Genomic DNA, 24,485 nt, shown 5'->3' on the forward strand with positions numbered 1-24,485 from the left:
AAAGAAAATCCCAATTACCCTTCTACTTTCTACTTTCACTATCATATTTTCTAAAGGTATCGATAGTCTAGAATGGCTTGTGTATTTGTGCAGTGCCCACAGTAATGAGGCCTGAGTGCCAGATCAGGCCTACCATCACTGTTTTGTAATGSATTCATAAAAGCTCTAAAGATTGCCTGTAAAGGACATAGCAAACTTTGAGAGAGGGTAGGGGGGAGAAGAAACCTGTTGAGAAAACATACCTCTGTTACATTTTTCCAAAAGTTTTTGTTGCTTATTAACTTCCGTTGTCAAAACGGCATTTTCTTCTTTCACTTTATTCACCTAGACAAGTATGAAGAACAGATCAAAAAGAAGAATATTTTTAATTGGTGGCATATGATGTATGGTATATTAAATAATGCATACAGTATCTGCTTTCAGAAATTCAGTGTTTTAGGATCACCTTGATAGTAGAGTTTACAGTGGGATGTAAAGAAGTTTTACCCCAAATTACGGGCCCCACTTCAGACAGTATTAAAAGGTTATGAATCAGTGCTTCACATGGCCCATTCTCATGGCACATACTAGTTGCAGCTGCAAATATATCTAGTTGCAGCTGCAAATATAAAGTATTTGGAATCTTTCAAGATCAGGCACCATAGTACCTGGTTAAAAAGTTACTGGCTGGTCCTTGACTGTTAGTCAGGCTGTTGAGCTTTTTATTTATTTTTTTCTCCTTTCCTGAGCTCTGTTTATTGTCCAAGAGCTCTCAGCTGTGTCTTTCTGAATGTAAATGTTGCATAGACAGGAAGAGCCACTCTAAGTCCTGATTTGCATCAGTACTTGGCTGATCCAGTTTTCAAGCAGAAATGAAACTGCTGGCTCAAAAAAGCCAATTTGCTGGTCTAATTACCATGACAAGGCCTTGCCAATGGCTAAAATCAGGGATATGGTCAATGAAGTAGCACCAGTAATTAAACCAGGCATTTTCCAAAGTATTTCTTAAACAGCCACAGGCTTAAGGAAAAAAAAAAAAAAACAAACAAACAAACAACAACAAACAAACAAAAACCAAAACCAGACTGTGGTGGCCAAAGGGACATCAGGAAGGGGAGATAAATATAAAAAATATGCGCACTAAAACAGATCAGGAAGAGGAATGTATTAGGGACAGCAACAGATTGGACTCAGACTTAGAAGGTCCCTTCTAGGTGTATGCCCAACACATGGACAAGCTGGAAAGACTTCYGATTAGATAGTATTCAATTAACTTCACAGCTGAGTATTTTTAGCAAAATTAGATACAAAAAGTACTGACTACACACTAACGTGGTCTCGCCTTCCATGGTACAATACATACTTCTTCAATTACTTCTACAAGTTTGCACCTCAGGTTTTCCAGTTCAATGGCTAAGGTCTTCTTTTCCTCATGAACAGATATAATTTGATCTCGCAGCTCTACATTTTGAGGAAGGAAACAACATTTGTATTTTATTCTCAGAGTAACAAAAGAAATACCATAATCATGCAAGTACAATCGAGTATAAAACACCTTAACTGCAGACAAAGTATCAAGGTACATCCTCAGTAATTTAGGAACAGAGATGTCAAGTAACAGATCTATAATTGGGCTACAGTTTCAGATTTACTGTACTGAGGAAAGCTTCCTTGTCCAGGAATGCTGTCTTTATTTGCATTCTGAATGATTCATTTCCTGCTATAATAGGGTCAATGCTGCCACCACAGAGCATCCTCAGTCTTAGTCAGGAGATAGTCACATCAGAGACTCCAGTAGTGAGGCAGCAGAAAGCAGTTTTTAATAGGCATCCTTTAACACGAATTAATGCACTTCAATTCTTTTTGGATCATGAGTTCTTGTCACAGGGGAAAAACAAAACAACAGGCAGTTAATACTTCAAAGGTTTTCACTGAAGAAATTGTCCTGAACAGTTGCCAATTTATAGTCTTTGTAATAGTATGTTAACAGAGTCAGAATATAACCTCTACCGATGGAAGAGCTAATGCTTGTAATTTTCCCCTCAAAATTTTTATTCCTTGATTATCAAAATATGAAATAAATTAAATTCAAGAAATGAATTATAATTAAATGTTTTATTCCTTCATAATAGGAGATCAGCTTGCATATATAATATATCAAGGTTTAGGTTAACATAAAAACACCATGAAAATATAAATTTATTGATATATATTAATTTTTATTTAAATGCTTTCATTCCCTACCTGCTTCCAGAGTTTCATATTACTGCTGTTTTTTGAATACCAACTATAAGTTAAGAAAATTGTTCCTAATCGGTTACAGAGAATGACAACATACAGGATGCCATTTTGTTTCATCTGAAATCTTCAGCAACATTGACTTTTGCCTTTCTCTCTCCTCCTCCCCTATTCAGGAGCATCAGATTTATTTTCTTCAAGATTAATGCCACATACATTGTAAACTAAAAGAGAAAGACTTATTTTCCAAGATGACTAATGATCTCTAAGTCTTCTGTTCTATGCATGTGTGTTTTCTTGTGGAGTTAATGGAAAAAGATCTCTCACTGAAATTTATGGGACCTCATTTAAGGCAGGTCTTACAGTACATATATAGAACTCACATGCAGAGAATGAAGCATAGCCATGTACCTAAATCTTCACAACTGTCTACAAGAATTGTTTCTTTTAAGATATAGGTTACACACTGAAGTGCTGAACAAGCACAATTGAGTTTTCAGTTGTTACGTCCAAAAGGATAGCAAAAAAATAAATAAAAGAAACAAAAATACAACCCCAAAAATCAATATATGAATTTCAGTTATGGCTCTGAGACTACTCTACACTTACATTAGGAACTGGAACTCTCTTATCACCTTTCCCTGCTGTGATAAGATCTCTTTCCCCTTTTTTGCTATCTGGACAAAGCTTTATCACTTTAATAAATGAAACAGTGTTAAACAGCCTCAGAATGCACTACTTTATTCATATATCCTTCCATAGAGGTGGTGAAAAGGAAAAAAAAAATCTTTGGAAGAAACATCCAATATTTAGCTGAATGGTGAGAAGACTAAAAAGAGGTTTGCGATACCCACCACAAAACACAACTCATGGAAGCACAGGTCTACACAGAAGAGTAGGTTTCATGTTAGGCAACTCCACAAATCCTCTTTTGTTACATATGATCTTTCATTTAGCAAGCAATCCCTGACATACTCTCAGATTCTTCCCTGAAGACAAACGGCATGCAGCTTAGCTGAGGCTTGGGACAGAGCCTCCATAACGACTTTGCAACCAGCTGTCAGATCTTTCTACCACCCTACATGCACACACTTCCTCCAGGTAAATGGACATCAGAACTTCTCCTCCTACAGCAAATGGGATGCCAATGCTTTTCAAATAGTACACTATCTGTGCAACAGTCATTGGTAAATGTAAGGTTATTAACAATAAAGCCAGATGGAGGAGTAGAATCAAAGAGCTCTAATTTCTTTACAACTTATTTTTTTTTTGTTCTCCAATGAATTCCTCAGCAGGACAAAAACCTACACATCAGGGCTTTTCTTGAAATCTTTCTCTCCTTTGTTCCTCCTGTCCTCCTAAATATGTTTTCCTCTGATCTTCAGACAGAATCTTTGCCTCCTCTAACAGTATCTTTGACATTTTTCTCCAACAGAAGACAGGAGAAACTCCAGGATTTTATTTCCTATTCAGATAGGTTGCATAGCGTGGATCACACCATTCTCCTGCATCTCTTCTCCTCTACCTATACAATGGAAAGTTGTTTATTATAGAAGGCTGTGGTAGTATTCTCTAGGTTTTTATTATTATTATTATTATTTAAAAACACTCACACTTTTTTCTTGGTGATATTTTGTACCACTTCATCGAGACCACAACATTCAAGCAGACAACAATTAACAATGTCAGGTTTACAGTTTAAGCCAAGGTTGCCCAGAGAGGTTGTGGAGTCTCCGTCTCTGGAGATATTCAAAACCTGCCTGGACGCAACCCTGTCTAACATGCTCTAGGTGACCCTGCTTGAGCAGGGAGGTTGGACCAGATGATCTCCAGAGGTCCCTTCCAACCTTACCAATTCTGTGATTCTGTATTAGTATATTAATAGTTGCAATTGCAACTATTATCAGAAAACCACTGAAAATTCTTCTAAAAAACTGAACCACTATGTGCTCCATGTCTTAAAATGATGAACACAGACATTCCCCTTTGTTGGATGTTACAATACAGTAATATATACAGATAGGATCATGACGACTTCACAGATTTAGACTAGAAGGAAGAGTAGTTTTGTATTATTGAAACATAAATTGCCTTTTAAAGGGGTACTAGAAATTTCTTAATAAAGTATAGATTTCTGATATCAATGTAATTCCATGTTCCAAAGTTTTGCTGTTTTCCCTGGTACCACAGTCAGTTCTTAATTTGCTTGTTTGGTAATAATTCTGGAATCTGAATGAAGCTTGTGTATACAAAAGTACACAGTGGAAATATAAATGGATATAAATGGAGAGTCCTGTTTTACAAGGCTTTGAAAAAAATGTCATACAAACAGCAGCTGAAGCAATACCAAGGTGACCTTGTCATTCTGCTTAACTACAGATGAACTTTTACTGTGTTATGGATCTAAGGAAATGTTTCTTTTACCAGCTCAGTAACACTGAACTCTTGGCTGTGTAGATCCCATTTTTCTGTTGCACTGTAACTTACCTTGCACATATATATTATACAATATCATGACAGGCCTGCCATGCCCTTACAGTCTTTCCTGGAAATCCTCTGCTGACCACTGTCAGAGGTATAATACAGAGTATATGGTCCAAATGAATAAGGTCATTCTTTAGACAACTTAAGCCCTGTAGGCTCAGTAACAATTCTCACCTTTTATTTGACGTTGACAATGCACCGAATTGCATGACCCAGAGCTAGCTTCTGTATCTGTGGATGAATCTTCCTCATCAATGTTAATCTCTTCAGTAATAACTTCTGGGCCCAGTTTTGCCATATAAAGCATACTAATTCTTTTCAAGGTCTTATTTTCTTTGTTGAGCTGAAAGTACAGAAGTGCAAACAGTAATAAGCTAGTTAGTCTGTCTTTAAAGAGCTGTACAAGAAAAAAAATCAGCTGGATTTTTTCCCCTTGTCATTAAAAGATCAAACAAAGGAGCAAGAGAAAAAAAGGTGACATTAGTTTAAACACTCCATTTTACACTAAAATGGTCTGAAGATGGGAAGCTTGTCCTCTTTCTCCTCTGAGGAGGCTTGAATTCAACATGCTGCTTCATCCATGGCCTTTTCTCCATAGTCCTCTCTGGTACTTCTGACTAATGAATACTCTGTGTATACTTAACTCAACCATCAAGCTTACTTAATACTATGCATTCTTTGCAACAGCTGTTTCAGTTCCTGACCCTTAAGCATGTAATAATATCAGTGAGAGTCCCAACTGAATGACCTGGAGAAGCACCAGTATGCCCAAAAGCTTGTCTGGTTTTGCCAGCCTATCAATTGGTCTTATCTCTTCCTATACCCTTAATCCGCTTACGAACTACAAGTAACAAATATCATAACTACTTTACTTACAGTCATGACAGAACTACCTTCTAATCCTTTTGAATTATTCTCAGTTCTCTAGAATTATTACTGTAGAATCAACATATGTGAAATGAAAGCTGTATCACAAACCAATTCTTTATCAGTAAAACCACAAGCCGGAAATCGTTCTGGGCAGTTGTGTTGGAAGCTTAACTGCATACCTGGTTGGTGGAGGATACAGAAGAGGTTTTGTAATATATCCCCATCTTGACCAAGGTGGTTACTGGTAGCAACTGAACAAAAGGGATTCTTGCAAACATTTCACTTTCACCATTTCTTTCACTGTTCTGCATCTAGACACCCTATGCTAGCAGCTCTCAGCAAACTCAACAGTCTCAGAGGTGCTCATGCGCATACACCCACAAGCCAAGCATTCCTTGTGTTCATCTCTAAGAATGAGGCTCTATTTTCCACTGATGACATACAGCACATCAGTTCTGCCTTGAAATAAAACATATACTGTAAAGTTAGATCCTAACTTTTTTTTACCAAAACAAAGCATCTTTGATCCTCCTTTTCTCTGCCCCTTAACTAWGAAAGATTTACTCAAGTGAAAAGTTTCTTCAAAATCTCATTCCCGAAGAATGAGGCTGAGCAACTGGGAAGGGTGGTGTGGGGAACCTTACGTGGTTTAGTCAGTACACACCATAAACAAGTCAGCTTTGGTAAAACAGCCCCAAAGGATAGGTCTAGTCTTTTAACTACCTCTGTATGTGCATTACAGGAAAAGAGCAGAGAAAGAAAAGTTAAATACATTCATTTTCTTACTTATATGCTGATTGTCTATCTTAGGAATTCTAATATAGTGTCATTATGCAAACAATTAAGTAAATACCTCCAGAAAGTACATTGCTAATGCATCTAAATTAAAGTGATTTCTTGCTAGTGTGATTTTTACCATATCTAAAGATGTACTTTGGGCAGGAGGTGGGGAGGGGGAAAAAACGGCAGTCAGTATTGCTAATGAAATTTGGTTCAAAATTGCTGTAATCCATTTTCTGATGAAGTGGTTCAGATGCATTTTTACAACCAAAAATATATAACAGAGAGATAAAAACATTCTTTAATAATAATGCACTTCTGATGAGATGGAATATAGAAAATTACACACTTGCTAAATTCATCAGACTAGACGCAATCAACAGAGCAGTGGAGGTCACCCTTCCCCTGCCCTCGCTTTGCTTTCATAAACAATCACCTGAAATGTAATGCAGTGGTTGACTTTTTCCATATGATTTAGACACGGAAATGCTCATTATTGTTTTATATCTCACACAGGATAGTTCTAAAACTTGCTTTCCACTTAACCTAAATGCACATAAAAAATAGAAATCAAGAAGTGGGTCTATGACTTACTGTTCCAAAAAAAAAAAAAATTAAACTAGGTATTTAGGTATTTCTTTCATGAAAAGCAGGAATTGCACTTTAAATCTTGCATATGGCTTACAGTTTTGCCACCTCAAAACAATTTCACAGATCTGCAAAAGCATGCAAAAACAATGTAAGGGACATGCATGTCTTAATTTTGCAATCTCGAGCTGAAAGAAAAGAAATCAGATGAAACAGAATAATGACAATACTCCTCACCTTAGAAGCCAAAGCCTCAGCGCTTTCACGGCATGTCTTCTCAATTTCAAGATGGTTCTGAATACAGTTTACTTCTTCAATAACCATGTGAGAAACTAGCGGAGAGTTTAAAAATTAGTCAGCATTTTCCTGCACTTGAGACATACATCTCATGATCAGAAACACTACATCTTTTCCCCCTAAATTTTTAATGTAAGCATTCTCTGAGTAAGTATTCCAAACTCAGAGTACATATTTGTATAATGTTTATGGATGGAAACTGTTTTGAGCATTGAATATTTGCATCATTTTAAGCAACTCTCTCTTAAGCCATGCCTGCAGAATTAGAGAAGGTGAACTGATGAGAAGAATCTGGCATAAACTTAAGGAAGCAGAAGGCCAGCAGGAACTTCCCCTCACCATCACCATTTACTATCTTTATTTCAGCAACACTTGAGAAGTAGGAGTGGCATCATTAGGACTGTCCCTCAAGACTGCCAGGAGTCATTATAATCCTCTTGGAAATTTGGTGTGTATGCAGTTTTCAGAAGACTGGAACCTTAGCATTTTTGWACAGCAAGTTTGACTCAGGTGTGTTATCAAGGAATTATTTTCACCTTCCATTTTTCAAGTTTAAATGGTAGTTTAAACAGTACCACACTTGCTGAATGTACTGCACCAGAAAAGCTACAGGATGGACACGTAGCATAGGCCTGGGGCAAGTTTACCAGGAAATGGAGAAAGAGTTAAAAGACCAAAGCCTCCACATTTGCAATGTCTGGTACAGCACATGCTCCAAAGAGGACAAATCACTACATTGTACTGTCCCTTCTTCTTCTGCCCCATCAGTTTTGCAGCTAGCTGAAACCAGCTGGGATACAGCTTGATGGATTCAGTGTTGATAGATTTCAGCACTGCTGGTACTTCCTGACTTTTGACAGCTTCAACTGAACAACCTACTATTTTATGGCTTTAGTGCTTTATTTCTTATTTGAGGTCTTTTTGTACTTCTGTGTATACTAACGTAAACACCATGGTCTCACACTATGCCTTTACAGTCCTACACACAGATTCAGATACTAGCATGCATTTGCACGCACACACACACACTCAAACATCATCCTCTGCAAGACCAAGGCCAAGAGCTAGCTATCTGACTGCATCTCAGATACACATCTGTGCTACTACATTTGACATGACAGTTGGAAAAGCTAGAGATGCATCCATTCTCTGTGTCTACAGGATCCCTATTACTATAGGGAATACTTCACTATGTCTAAGACAGATGTATCCTTAGAGTGACCAAAAATTTATGGAACAAATCGTATTTTGTTATATAGGAGGTAAGGGAAGTTAGAGAAGTTTTAAAAGCACAGATAACATTTTAGCTTTTAATTCCCCTCAACTTTCAACACTAGTTAAGCAGCTACATACAGACTGCTAAAAGTCTTATTTTAAGTGACAAGTTCCATGTCACACAGGAGATCTGAGGTCAAACAGGAAACTGAACAACATTTCTCACTTCTCAGGCTAGCACCTTGATCACTGATGCAAATTCCTCCTTGTCTTCTGGCACCCTTATCTATCCCAAGCTTCTCCAAAGCACTGTCTGCTAATTTCCTTCCAAAGCCCAAAAAGGAAAAAAAAAAAAAAAAAAAAAAAAAAAGTATGGCAGGTGATTGTGAAATCTTGGTCCACATACCATCTGCACAAGAAGTCCTCCAATAGCAGAGGGACAACCAGAAAGGAGTAGTTGCTCTATTGCCACTTTTTCTGGCTTTGGGAAAGTTCTCTGCTCCAAGCATGTTGTACCAGCTACTAAATTTAATTGGAGAGAGGAAAAGCTTCAGGTAAAACCTGTTCACATAGAAAATCTCTTCTGTTTTTGCTCTATCTAGCATCAAAAATTTTGAGCAAAGAAAGGCATTCATCAGGATGAGAAAGCAGCGGAGATACAGGGCTGCTCCCATTTTACAGACAGGAATCTAATGTCCTCAACCAAAGCTAGCTAAAGTTAGGAAAAGGGTTGGGCTCACAAGGCACAACTAGGAATTACTCTTGGTTCATTTAAACTTAATTAACCTGCAATTATGATTAACTCAAGGGAAAAAAAAATCTTTCCAAATTAAATACAAAAATATATTATTTCCTAAGTCTATCCAAAGTTCTTATTATGTCAATATTAAAATTCATAAAGCAGCACTAAGTGGCCAGAAACATCTCTAACCTTGACATTTTTTTTTTTTTTTTTTAAGGGGGTAATAATAATCTGCAGCAAATGCAGGCCAACCAAAAACCACTTAACTAATTAGCAGTTGCAGTCACCGAGAAAACATGAATCAACACTGTTATTACAAGTGGCACATTTGAGTGGCATCTAATTATGACTTGATGAGCACGATACTTGCATTATCAACATTACTACTGCATCCCATCAGGGACTAAAAGCCGCTGATGGCATTGACTGCGAGAAACTCCCACTCAATGGTACTGCAGCACCCAACAATCTCCTTGGCAGGGGCACCCTCGCTAAATGACATGTTAAGCATAATTACTGGTAGACATTGTAAATAAACAGGATTGGAAGTGAAAATTGTACCAAGCGCGTAAGACACAGTCTGACACATTGGAAGTGGCAGCCTTAATTGAGAGTTTCTTTGACTGCTCAAGATCATTTCAACTGCATTTCTCAGAGGACAGTGATTATAACTGTGGAGACAGACGGCATAATGGTATCAGCACTGCTGACAGAGCAGTGAATTAAATTGTATCTGCTGTTGTGTGAAAGCCTTGATGAGAGGTACAGATCCTTAGTGGTCTTATCATTATAACACAATGGTCATGTTGTCATCAACCTTGCTGGCTCCAATTGAAAAGAAATGATTGTGTTGAAGCTTTCCCCCCCCACCACCACCTTCTATCTCTTGTGCTCAATAGAACCAATTTTCAGAGAGCTATGAAATCACGCAATAGGGCCTAAAATGCAGCTGCTTGGCATACAAACGGGGCCCCATTAAACTGGAATCACACACAATATGTGTTTATGCCAGGAGAACAAATAGAAGCTGAGTACAGGCCAAGTTTATTCACAGACACAAAGCCGATGTAGCTCTTCATCAATATAATTGCCTTTTATATTGTCGTTTAAATAATGGGCTCTATTATTGCTTTAAAATCCTAATATTCTTGGCATTTTATCACTATGTTTACAAGGTATGTCCTTTAAAAATGTGAAAGGAAGATAAAAGAAACCTATAAAATTTTACAACATCAAATATTACTTCAAATTTTAAGTCTTAACTACTTGACATTTTCTGCCACACTCTAGTATTCCTTGTATGATAACAAAAACAAAACAGGCTGCAATTTTTTCTACAGGAATTAGACTTCTTAGAGAACATTCTTGCCTCATAGAATAGTTATCCAAGATCAGTTAAGACAGTAAAAGATTCCTGTTGATTTTTAATTACTTCTTATATCACCCAAACAATTACAAAATAAAAGTGAGAAAATTCCTCTATTATCACAATCACATAGAAGTATAGACCATATGATTTCTTTATTCTGCATTAACTTCATCCACATTTCTAATGCTTCGGTGTGCAGTTCACCACACTGGCACAAACCAGACATAACAGACCAYGATCCTATTGTAATTGTCTCTTCTAGGGAGCTATTCCACTAGGATACTTCCACTCCCATTAGATGTGCTTTGTTGCTTCCAGACACCACACAGTTTCAATAGAACCATTACCATAAAAGTGCAAAACTGAATATTGACATTCTCACAGCCTACACAAAACAGAACTTGCTGTAAAAATTATCAAGAGACTTCAGTTCATACTAAAAACCTTTAACGCTGTTTCTGTGCTTACAGCAATTTTACTCCTTCATGGAAAAAAAAAGTTATTAATAGCAGCAGCAATTTCAGCAATACGGTCAAATCCTACTCAGTTCAAGTAGATATTAATCCAAAAGTAACTTGCAGTATTCTGGTGAAATACAGTGGTACAAATGCTGCTCTATTTCACCACTTGCACCAAAAGGATGGTTACCTGTTTCAGGGTTTATGAATGTTGTGACAGCAGTTCAGTCTGATAAGAACCAAAGTTATAAGGTTAACTCCTTAGTACAGGGCTTTGAAAGAGAAACAGCAACTGAACCTAAACCCCAACATTCTTAACCTTGCTCCATACTACTTGGAGCTATGTTCGTAGCTCTTCATGCCAAAACATTCCCACTGACATATTAACTTACTTTTCTGAAACTCCTCCAGTTTTTTGACAGCCTCATCTCGTTCTTGTTTGATTTTGTCACACTGTAGAAGAGAAAATTGAAAAGAAGCACTGATCCCAGTTATTTAATTAGACATCAGTCACAACATGCAAAATCAACAAAGACCAACTGCAGGAACAATAACATACAGAAGACTATTAAAGCATCATTTCTTTTTGCTTTCAGTCCTGTAAGATTGATGGAAAATACGCATAAAAAAATTCATTACATAGCGTATTTCCTAACAACACTGACAAGTTGTAGTTGATTTTAGACTCCAATTCAGAGCTACTCTGAAAATATTTTGGAAGACCCACATTACCCAAAACTGATAAAAGAAAAATCATACATGTTCCGTAACAGTAGAAGTAATACTTGCATGTCATGAATATACTTTAAGCCTAATTTCTCTAACACATACAGATTAGGAACTGAAGCCTATGTTTCTATACCTAATATGTAAAAAAGAAAAAAAAAAGCCAACAAGCAGGGACATCTCATTCAGTTTCATAATACTGCGAGTAAAACTTTWACCTTGAAAAGGCAAGGACACTCATTTTCACACTTTGAGGATTTCTCACTACCTATTTCATTAACATTGTTAACACTAATACTATATAGAGCTATAATCATTTTATTCTTATAATGAAAAGGATTTTTTTAAGGAGAAAGAATAAAACATACTACACTGCTTTTGGAAAACCCCTTCTATAAGCAAAGGAAGGGATTTGAAGAAATGAGTAAACTTCACAGGACACTGTCAGTGATTCAACACAATGTGAAAAACACATGACCCCACAGGAAGTATGACTGGCACACAGCCTATTTTAGGCACGGTGTACATTCTTCCTCACATGCAGCTGAACATGTTCATAGTAACTTATTATCTTACATTAACTTATTAATTCTGGAAGTTATATATAAGACTAAGTTCCTTAAAATGGCATTATTCCAGCAACTACAAGGATTCCAACCACTGAAACAACTGAAAGGAAAAATAGAAAACTGCAACGATTTTGATCTATTTTCAGTTTTTCCACATGAGGACCCACTTTCAGTTAGCTGTGAAAGGAGCCTGCTATTAAATAGTAAAGAAGGGAGTCTGATCCAAACTCAGTCAAATACAAGGAAAGCCCATCTACCAGCCCCAAAGGACTTTTGATAGGTCCCAAAGAATGGTCTGCTCTTGGACAAATAGAAGATGTCATCAGTGTTGCCTCAGCGGTAGCCTCCAAGCAGGCTTTTGAAGTAACTGATGATGGCTATCTGTGAGAGCAGGAGGAGCTGCACTCAACAAGCAATCTCCACTCTCTCAGCATTGAGGTGATGAGATGAGGAACAGCTGCCAAATTGGGAGGACAGGTCAGTCACCTGCTGCTGCTGCAAAGATTTGTGAAACAGGGAAGAACTGTGAAAGGAGCAAGCCAGGCTGATGAAGTGGTGACAGACAAGAGCTTGCTGTTTCACCTGCCGCTGTGGGGAGTCAACAGCAAAGCTGTTTAGAAAGCACTTGCTTAGGAAGGGTGGGGAGGGGAAATCTATGCGTGAATCTTGCTGTTTGGTGCTGGCCCTCTCAGTTTCCTCAATAGAAATTTCTCTCTTACCTCTCTGGTAGAAGCACAGTCTGAGACCAGAAGGCAGTAAAAGACACAGGAAGAAAGTATTTCTGACTGTTCCTGCAGAGCACAGCTGTGTTACAAAGGGGCTCAGTGTGAGCTGCTGCCTCTTCATATTTTACAACAGAGATGCTGTACCACGCTGGCATACTTCACCCACGGACTTTTCTATACTCTGCAAGGATTCAGTCCATGGCATGCTGGAAGTAAGCAAGTGCTTTGAAGGCTCAGTTCAAAAACTAGAAAGATCAGCATTTTAAAGACCTAATCTGTTGCCTGTAGAATTCAACAAGACACTTCCTACTGAAAAAACCCTCACATAGAGGATGTGGTACACTCCCTATCCAGTGGCAGATTAAATTCATTCAAAATTCTCCAGCAACACACTGTAAGGCATAACAACTTTCCATGTGCAGCTAAGATAAAGTTAAATGACCCAGTCCACTTCACCTTGACTGCCATTTGCGACAGAGCTCCATTTGGACCACAGCAAACTGACTATCCTCCAACTAGTTACACATATTTCTTTGCACAGTCACGAGTCTGTAGGTTAGGGTCTCCACATAACAATTCCTGCTTCCTGTTGCAGCTTTCTGAATATTTTTCTTTTGCTGCTACTGTGTTTTAGAATAAAAGAGTAGGAAGAAGAGGAGAGTAGGAGATTGTTGCCCTTGCTGAAATGATCAATGAAAAGCATTTTGCCTTTTGTCTTGCAATCAGACCTGTTCAAGCAGACCCCTGTTCCAGAGTCCAACAAAAAAAAATTTAGTTTGTTTTCAGGTTAGCAAAACAAATAAAAACAAAAAAAACAAAAAACACAGAAAAATCTGAGATTGTCAACTATTTATATTGATTAAAACTGGAAAGTTGTGCAAACAAAATATTCATATAAAATGATTAATAATAAGAAACATTGCCTCCACTTAAAATAAATTCATATTTTTAAAAGAGGAAATAATTAAAAATATAAAATTTAGAAATGTTAGCTGCTCTCAAAAATAGAAGCCTTCACAATTTTGCAATTGCCTCCCTTTCTAAAAAAAAAAAAAAAGGCAGTTTGAGGCATATACAGTATAATGGTAAACTGACAAGAGTTAACAGAGGTTAACTTGTCCTGAATACTGAAAAACAAGAGTATAACTTGTCCTGAATACTGAAAAACAAACACCATAATATTACTGTAAAATCTACTATTGACTTTTCACATTCAAGTGCATATGACTGTTGAGAAGAAACAGTTTTAAAGTCCTTTAAGTCTCTCATTGTCACTGCTAACTGACAGTTCCATGTTCAATAGTATCCTCAAATGAACAAATTTAGGTAACTCTTGGACTGTCTGTTATGTCTTCTGTTTTTGCTTAATCTTTTGTTGGGAGTTGAGGATCGTCTGCAGAGAAATGTATGTGTTTATACCCTTATATGTATTATGCTGTTAAAGTAATATTTATAGAGCCATTATCCCAACAAAAACAAAACTATCAGACAGTCCTGAACTGACTGTAAGAGTCAATATGAATTTCTTGGCAATATAAAATCACTGCATTTGTATTTTCAAGAAGTAAATCACAGTTCAATCTCCTAAATTCATTTTGTGACAATAATTTCTAATGAACTATTTTTAAAGGCTAAAGAGCTTTGCCAGACACAGCTCTTAATTTCAGATTTTTGCATTCTATATATACAAGATACCAGGCAGTATTTTAGCAGCAAAAGTCAAACCTTCTAGCAACTCACAAGATGACTACCATGAAATCTAAGACTTTCAGATATCTAGATGTCCTTTTCTTTGAAATTCAATTTGTGAAAATTGGCATCCAGACACTCTGGCACCTGTTTTTCCCTCGGAGAAATGATCATTTCTAACCGACTATTAGGCTGACTTCTTATAACAGGAAAGTCACATAAATGTCAAATACTGGTGTTCAAACCAAATATTGCATGTGTTGTGAGGTGAACAGCACTGCATGAACTTTTTCGAGCTAGCACAATACCAGCCAGCCTGATACTACAATGTGATGTTGGGAAGTTGATGTACACAACGACCTAGAGTTCTGTGGATACACAGATCTATGCATGTCCTCTCCCACCAGTCTGATAATTCTTTACCACTAATTTCAGGGAGCCCTAGATTTCTTGCCTRTTCTTTTGTAATAGGCTTATTTTCCCCCATCCCAATTATTGTACACTCCCTCCCATAAGCTCCTATTGACTTAAGTAAAGGGCCTTCAAAGGGCATAAACAAGCAGGAGATTGTTCAGTATAGAATATTAAGATGCAGGAAGTTCACACAGTGGACATACAGTGATCTAAGCCATTTTAAACAACACAAGATACATTCTTTTCAATTTATACAAATTATAAAATTTATGCTGATTTTATGCTTGTTCTGAAACTGAATATGGTACAGTGCTCAAAAGCATCCTATGACATTTGCTATTCTCTACTTACAGTGAGAATAAACAGGTCATCAAGAGAGAACCCCTTTTCTGTTCCCATTTGGTGACAAAAGCATATGAACAGAATGGATTATATATTAACCGAGCAAACACCATGAATGCTGTATCAAAGATACAGTATTACATCTATGTTTTGGAAAGCTGTCTTGCTTTTTTTTTCCCCTACTGGCAGGGTGACAAAACACTGTCAAAACCAGTGTTCAGAGTCATTTCTGTCTGATTAGCAAGTAGTCAAATATTATTCATGATCTGACACTGAATACATCAGAACTGCATATTAAGTTACCTACATTTGTGTTCAATTGAACATGAGATATCTAATTTTGGGACTGGTATGCATGTTTAGTAGGCTACTTCAATTAAAAGGATGACCTAAAAGAAATAATCTGCCACTGTCATTTTTGTTCCAGTTTTTAAAAGTATTTAAAAAGGCTAATAAAAAAAATGCTGCATTAATTTTGTCAGATACTCCACCAGAGGTCTCCAAACTGACAGCTTAGTGAGGGAATGAGGAAGAGACATTGCTGATCAAAGACTTTATTTTTTGCTCTTGCATTTCTGAAGTTATTAGCATTTTTAAGCAGTATTGTTTTGAACAATGTAACCTGCATAAAAGTCAACTTAACTGATCTTAAAAAAAAAGGAGATAAAAGCTACAGATCTAAAAAAATTAAATTAGGTCTAACTGCAAGTTAGCTATCTATTGTTTACTTAGTTCCATATTTCTAATATAAACTAGAACCATTTTTTAAACAAAAAAAATGGTTTGGCAAAGCCAAATCTCCCAGCACTATATAAGTGTACTGGTGATTTAGAATAAAATTCCACTAAACTTATCAAAAGCATATACATATAAACCTCTGTTTAACCCTGGTGTGGTACCTTCCACACATGGCCTGCAAATCATTTAAAAAGAATTAGTTATTATTAGTCTCTTATCTTTTTCCTATCAATGCAATTACGTTATTGTAATTAATATGGAGGAAACAATTGGTTTACACTCATATTGACAGACAGTGRCGGAAATAGGAACACAAGTCAACTTGCAACTTCAGGATCTACAGGTAAAGGTATCCTGTGCCAGACTTCCTCTAAAATCTACCCTGGTTTCATCCTGCAAAGCATTAACTAAGGTATAAAGGTACACAGATGCTAACAAGCTTTCAGAATTAAAAAGCCCTACAGTACTACACAGAAAGAGTTCTTCAATATTAGCACTGTAAGCAAGTGTAACTAGGAACTGTTTATCAGTAGGTTATTTTTGTAGAAGAAATGCACGTAGGGCCTCATTCTTGAGTCCAAGTACTTAAACAATTAAGCAGAAATGTTTACATAAGCACACCGGTTTGCAGGATGGAGGTTCTTACATCCACAGCAGGCCAAATTAGTTAGGTACATACCTAGCACTGGAAAAGTCTCCATTGTTACTCAATTATCCTAAAAAACACCATATTGACCTTCAGACGAAACAGGCAGAAAAGTGACTATAGATATGCTGTTACAGAAAACAAGTCTTGTGAAAGAGAGGAGCAAAAAAAAAGAAAAAAGCAAGAATTTAAGAAAGAAGCTCAGAATATCTCATTTCATCTTGATTTTTGGAAACAAAATGTCTCATTCCAATTGTTTTTGAAGAGTACTATGTTCTAAATAAAATTCAGTTCAAGAAAACCCTCTTCAATTCCCCCCAACATAAACAAAGCTTTGCTGAAGAAGCAGCAAAGCTCACAAGACTTGAATTCAGGGCAAAGAGGGGGAACTCATTTTCTATGCAAGGGCAGGCGAATTGCTGACCTGTGATGGAAACTAACAATCATAAAGGCTCAAGGAGAAACTGGACAAATTCAAGGAAGAGAAATTACTGAAAGTAAAACATWGAAAAACAATATATAATTCAGGAAGTCCCTGGGCTACAAACAGGTTGGAGACCAGATGTGAACTCCAGGGATGTAATATATATGGTCTTATACTCATCTCTGCTGCTGGTGGCAGGATACTGGGCTAGATGGATCCTTGATTTAACCCAGTTTGAACCTCCTTTTTTCTGAGCACTAGGAAATGAATTACCACAGTCTTCCTACTGTAAAAGTAGGACAGATTTCCTAGGATATCTGTGGTTCTGGTGCAGGACAGCAGAACAAGAGCATAGGACAGGAATGCAGAAACAAGCACTGTAGAAAAGACAAGGTCAGTTGGTAGGAGGGAGTGAAGCAGAATACGCTCAGCTCAGCTGAAATATGCATAAGTCTGCTAAAATTTAATAAGAAGATAAGCTTCAAGTTTGCTTTAATAATGAGAAAGTAGTCAAGGACATGGTCTTTCCATTCGAATCTTGAATTGCAACATTTAAAACACCTAGACTAAAGGTGGCCTTTCACAAATGACTTCACTAAAAGCAAAACTAAATCCACATTCCTTGGCAGCTAATAGGGATTGGGAAATTAACATGTACCCTGCATCTTTAGCCCACCGATACTGGAGAACGGGGAATTTTCTTTGTTTACAATACAGAGTAGCACTGCTCCCACTGCCTTCCTCAGTGTCTAGAACTGATAAGAGGTTTCTACTGCCCACAGTTTCTTTTGGCAGGTATCTGCTAAAAACATTTTGCACATTGACGGGGATTTACACAACGCAATGCTGCTACAAAATCTCTCTCAACACAGAGCTCTGTTCTTTTTGGCTTCATCTCAGAGGGCAGGTATTTTCAATGAACGAGAGACCATGGGGGGTTCACCGGGGCAAAAAAGAGTTGCATTACTGAACATGCTTAATTTCACTACTACAAAGACTGCTTATCATAATTATACTAGATAATTTAGAAAATGATTAGTATTTCTTACCCTAGTACCTCTGGACATCCAGAAACACAGCCTACAGTAATGTATGAATTTACGTCCATGTATTCAAAACCTCTTTTCAAGTTGCACAGAACCTTTTCACATTTTCACGAAAGGATGTGATAGGCTGAGAATGCGTTTTATGCTACAAGACATCTTTCCAAGCACACACTTCTTTTCTTCTGAGCAATGTTTCAGATAAACACCGATGGGCTTTAGCCTCTCAATCACTTTCAACTAGCTTATTTCATAAGTCTAAATGAATGGGGATTTTTGTATTTTAATTCGACTGTTATTTAAGGAGCTTCAGCTTTTGATTTTTTTTTCCTTTTTTTAATCTCACCAGTCCTACCATAGCCAAATACTTTGCCTTACATCCAAATTTCTCAGTAGTTACTCTCACTGATCAGCTGTGAGATTGTCCTTGCATTAAAATGTCTGCAAGTCATTTACCTTTGCTTAATAGCAAGAAGCTCTATAATTTTATCATTTCTTGAAAAGGGTCCACTACCTGAGGCACAGATTCCCATGCATCTTTACGCCCCAATACAGCTTTGCTCAACTACAATGCATATGTATTAACACAGCATCAAACCTGCAACTGGAATCATATTTAGGGCTTCTGTTTCATATGTTTAAGTTCACAAAGTAAACAAATATCCCTTCATAATTAAGAGATAGCACTATATTCAAGCAATCTAGCTGCAGTGGGACACTCYCATCATAAGCTTTATACTTACTTCAGAAGACCAGGTAGGTGCCTATGAAAAGTTTGTGGGGAGAGGGAGCAGGTGAGGGCAAGGGCAACTTCAAATACCTTTAGAAATCATATTCCTGCATACAGAATTTTCAGAGGAGTAGGGTGGCTTTTTTTAAACAATAGTAAGTTTAATTAGGCAAAACAAGTTACAATAAAACAAGGTTTAGACCCAAGCGAAGCAAGTCTTCTTAAGACGACCTAAACATTTGAGTATGCTGACATTGCAACCATCTGCAAACTGGCTACAGCTACTATCACATAAAAACACAACACTAACTTTTTAGAGTAGGATAGGTGGACTAGCTGCTGCGAGTTACACTTCTTGCTCCTTAAGTATCATTTGCAGCTATATGTATTACAAACAATGTTCTCATATATGAACTTTGAGCTTTTAAAAACAAACTCCTGTAACCAATATGGTATTCAGATATTTAGTACTTTAGGTATTAAAAGAAATAATAATTAAATACAAACCTCCTCTTTCGTCTTCTTATTTTCTGCTCTAAGCTCTTCATATTCACCAATAGCTATTAAAAAAAAAATCCCAAAAAGTGTTAATATTGCATATACTCATTACCCAAATTAGTTCTCATTTCATCCATTTTATAGTTCTTCTGGCTATGTAGGCAGACTTAAATAACATGGGTCATAAACTTCATTAATAGCTTATGGATGAATTGGATATCCTTTTAGAATTGAAGTAATTGAAAAGTGTCTGAAAAAGATGGTGGCTCCCAAAACAATCAATTTTTCATCAATAGAGAGTTAAACAATCTTATTGATTGAGCTGAAAAATTACAAGGTGAATTTACTGGCTTACAGTCACCATTTTAAACCCACACTGACTCAGGTTACAGATCAATGCCAGAAAGTACAGCGAATACAATAGTGTTACACATTCGTATCTCCGGAGTAGCTGAGCATCTTAAATGACTTTAACGCTTTCCTCAAACAACAGTTGCACAAGAGTTTTTCTTTATACTCCACGGAGATATGAAAAGACTGTATGATTTGCCCAAGATCGCACATGAATTCAGCTGTGGATCAGCGGATCACACTGAGGATTCTGGAGGTTCCTTATTTCGTATTTGTGAATGAGTAAGTAAAAACAGTCAACTTGTTACCAGGTAAGCTTCCACTTCACTGTACATTTTCATGTGCCCTTTATAAATCTTTTTTATCTTTTTTTTTTTTTTTTTTTTTTTTTAAACACTCTCTTAGGAACATGCCTTCATTGCCATGCCTCCTCCAGTTCTATTTTTCTTTCTGTGTGCCCCATATGGGCCATTCAGCCTTCAAGGCCATATAAATTTTAATTATTATTCTAAAGAAACTGAACATATTTCCAAGTACTAGAGAAACAAGTAGATTGCCAGAAAGGAACATTGTGCAGTCCTTAAGATGCATACTGCAAGAATAAAACTAGATGTCCATAGACAGTAGTCTACATCTTATTCCAGCCCCTGTTTATCACTCCATTTTTTATTGTTCGCATACAAAAAGCTACATTAGAATGTAGTTATTTTAAGTAGATATATTTAAAATTGGACAAAGGGTTTGAGTATATTCTTTTGCTAAAACCAGGTAAAACTGGGATTACCATCTTAAAGATTTAGACATAGCTGAGTTACCATAATATGTTCTATTTTGAATTAACCATAAGTGAAGATCACAGAGATATTATCATAGCTTTCAGCTGACAGGATCTCTTCTGTTGAGGTTTCATCTTAACCTAACATGTCTTACCCCGTATCTGCAAGCATGAACGTGTACAGTCAGGTAAATTAGCCACCTGAAAACCTATTACTTCTTGCTAGGTATACTGGAGCATTAAATATCAGAGTAGTTTCAAACAGCTCTTACAAATAAAGTTACACTTTCCACTACTGTGATATCCCACAACAAACATCCCTCTTTTCCTCTCCCATAGAGTCTCAAAAATTACAGAAGTAACACTAATTCAACTCACCCCTGAARGCTGGATCCACATCATTGTTCTGCCTACCTTAAGCATGTAATACGTATGATTCCATCATCAGCACAGAAATACCTCAGAGGTTAAACCACACACACACAAAATCCTTCCTCAAATTATTATAATTCTTCTTTTCCAAAGCTGGCCCATGTTAGTGCCTCAGTTCTGCATCTCTAAGAGGTTAATTGCCTTGCTTATGATTATATAGGATGTCTGGGATACAGAGTGCAGTTTTAGTTCCTAGACTAGAACCTCTAAACGTAGGACTGCCCCTTAGGTGTCCAGACTAGCACTGGGGAATTGGTAACATCCTACTGACTATACTAGCATTCCTCAGTTTCTCTTTCTAGGTCAAGCCTAGAAATCACCAGCTGTTATCAGCAGCTAAGAGACTGCAATCAGAATGTTAGTAGATGCTAAACAAGCAAATAAACCTCAAATTTCTGCAATAAACTCCTACTTCTGTTCTAAGTCGTGGAAGCCACAAAGTTTCAGTGCTTTTGGAGTGGGGGGGAGTAAAATAAAGTTACGGAAGACAAAACAACAAGCCATATGTAAAGTCATAGAAAGCCCTGACAATTTAAACAGAAGAAAAAAAAAGAAAAAAAAAAGAAAAAAAGAAAAAAGAAAGAAAAAACTCTTTCCTGCTCATTCAAGAAAGAGAGGCTTTCTAAGCAGTGGAATGACCAGTGATTGCATCAGTGAAACCAAAGTCCGCCAAGCACCTCTCTTCACCTTGTTGTCAGTTCACTTTACCCACCTATGAAACCCCTACTCATCTTGGAGACCCCTCCCATATTTGCRAACTACAGCCTGTGTAACAGGAAGTATGTGCCACAGATTGAGAGTTACAGGTATGTTGACCAGGTATCTGGAAAATCAAAAACGACAAGTAACAGGTGAGACTGCCCTGTTGTCTTTTCCATACTGGAGACAATTTGTGGAGTCCTCTTTTCCTCATACAACATTTTTCACAAAATTTAGAGGAACTTAGTATCTTCATTACCCCTTACCCACTATCAAATATGGCTGCAATAGAGGGAAAGAAGAAGGTTGGGGGGGGGAAACAGGTCAATGAAGAGGAACGAAACCAGGTTAATGTACTTGCTCCAAGAAGGGTACACAAAGTGAAACAACAAATTCCCTGCACAAGAACATAAGATATGCCCCTTGCCCACTGCTCTACTTCTAAGCTATTTCTGTGTTCCCTTTAGGAAAACAAAGGAAGATTTCTAGAAGTCAGCCTCAAGATGCAAGAAAGAAGTGAGAGTTATATAAACAGAAACAGCTTCTTCAGACTTGAAAACTGCTAGCATTTGTTTGGTTTTGTTTAAAGTAAACTTAAACTTGCTATTCAATACTGTATAAATGACTAAGAATGTAAATGTGGAATTTCATTTGTCCCACCCTTGACAGCTCTCTCCACCTGCTCCACCAACCAACACCTCCAAAGTCATAAGCCCTTAAGGCACGGACACAAGAACAAGCTACCACAAAACAAGCCAGAATACGAACTTACACAACACTCCAGCAGTCCACACTAGTTGCTCACCTTTATGTTAATGGCAATTAAACTGTATGTTCAAGGTAGCCCTCTCCTCTTCTATTTCATAGGATAGCCCATGACACATTTGCCATGGAATGAAAACACAGAATCATCAGCTCCTTCATGCTGAAACCTCACTGCCGCTTTCCTCAGCATCTTTTCAGTGTTCCCATCCTCTTACCATCATTAAGAAGCTATTACATTTTCCCTGAACACAGGCAGTACATATCAGAGATTTGATGTTTTATTTTAAGATCTTTCTTCATGGATAGCAACGTCTAGATGATGCATACATATAGATCCTATCAACTGGATTTTAGGGTATGGATTTTTTAAACCTATTTCAACTGTGAAACTGTTCTCTTTGTCAGGCCTGTTAACAAAAAAAGAGACTAACATTTTCTGCTGACTTAGAAGTTATGAAAGGTGACTGGAATTTTTTTTTTTCTTTTTTGAGTACTAGGATTTTTCTATTACGGAGTTTTTATACAAAGTTCTTCAAGTGTTATATACTCTGAAGTTGTAAGACTACTTCAAAAAAAAATCAAGAGTCCATAATCTTCAGTAAAATACTAAATTGTGTAAAAGTGAAGATTATTTCTTTAAAACTGTCTTAGGACAATTAATACCAGCAGCAACTGGAAGCAATTTAAATAGTCCAAGTCTCATACAGATTATTAAATCTTAAAATTCTCTTTGGTAGATTAGAAGGTATTATTAATTCTTTTCCATGAATAGATAAGCCATCAATCCTGTTTTACTAAGACCCGCTTAAACTTTGTCTGAGGGCTAGACTATTTTTTTTCTGTTTTAACTATGAATGCTCTCACAATATACATGAGTATGGCACCTGAGCATCTCAAAACTTCTTAGTCTCATCTTCACTCATTTAGACTATGCTGTAGATAAATTCTCCTAGAATAAAGATTAGGATTCCTCTTCCTAATAAATTAATATTAGTGATTAGCAAAACAAACAAGTGAAGATGTTTTACTAAAGGTGCTACTATAATTCTAGAATAGCCATACATTGTTTGCTCAAAGAACCAGTTTAACATCTATTGATGGTAAAATGCCCATTTTGCAACCAATAGTCTTCAGAGTACGTGAATCATGAGGAGTTATAATATGTAATGTGTATCAGATATTGCTTGGGTATTCCCACTGTCTGACACTGACGTTTATGGAAATCATTAGAAAAATTCTTTACATGCAGTGATATTAAAGAAAGTAATTTAGCAGGATACAAACAACATTTTTCATTTTAAGCTATCTCCATGCAGACTGACAACAATATTGCAATTCCAATTCAAGACTTGAGAAAAAAGTTGGAAATGGAAAAGAGAGCAGAAAATATTGAGCTGAGAGCCCTTAACCCACCCAAAGCACATTCCTAGAGAACCTTATTCTTATTTCAAAATAGCCAAGCATCAAAACAACCAGCAGAAGCAAGCACAGCATGTTCCTTCATAACACGACCTTGCTCACTCAACAACTATTCATTTATTCCACAGCTCAGTTGGCCAGAATGGACTGTTCCATAAACACGTACTGATGAGCTTCATCTGTATTAAATTCAGCAGATAACTCTGTATACAGCAGATCCTTTAATTATATCTTAGTCCTTTGATTTTTTCTTACGAACCTGTCTCTCCTGAAATTGCTAACAGTTAGCTGTTTTATATATTAGATAGTTGTTATGGTAAAAAGCACTCATTAATAAAACAAAGTTATAAGGATGTAAATACATAATGACTACAATTCAGAACAAACAGAAGAAGACACCTTCATTTATACAGAGTGAGCTGGAGAGACTCTACGCTTTTTATAAAAATGTTTCTTGAAACCCTTTGCTAAAGCCGCATG

The 24,485-nt window shown here is 36.9% G+C and overlaps 1 protein-coding gene across 1 annotated transcript in view; it reads right to left on the reverse strand.

Moving 5' to 3' along the window:
• Positions 1-24,485, reverse strand: part of SHTN1 (shootin 1) — a 65,804-nt gene that overhangs the window by 34,950 nt on the left and 6,369 nt on the right. The window contains exons 2-7 of the mRNA XM_085319115.1: positions 19,574-19,626; positions 11,413-11,473; positions 7,177-7,271; positions 4,876-5,044; positions 1,343-1,440; positions 243-324 (exon numbers count right to left, since the gene is read on the reverse strand). Of these exons, the coding sequence (XP_085175241.1) occupies positions 243-324; positions 1,343-1,440; positions 4,876-5,044; positions 7,177-7,271; positions 11,413-11,473; positions 19,574-19,626 (558 nt within the window). The remainder of the gene's footprint in view (positions 1-242; positions 325-1,342; positions 1,441-4,875; positions 5,045-7,176; positions 7,272-11,412; positions 11,474-19,573; positions 19,627-24,485) is intronic.

This window comes from Rhea americana, unplaced genomic scaffold (assembly GCF_003343005.1).
Source record: "Rhea americana isolate MKP2758 unplaced genomic scaffold, rheAme1 scaffold_57, whole genome shotgun sequence".
Lineage (NCBI taxonomy): Eukaryota > Metazoa > Chordata > Aves > Rheiformes > Rheidae > Rhea > Rhea americana.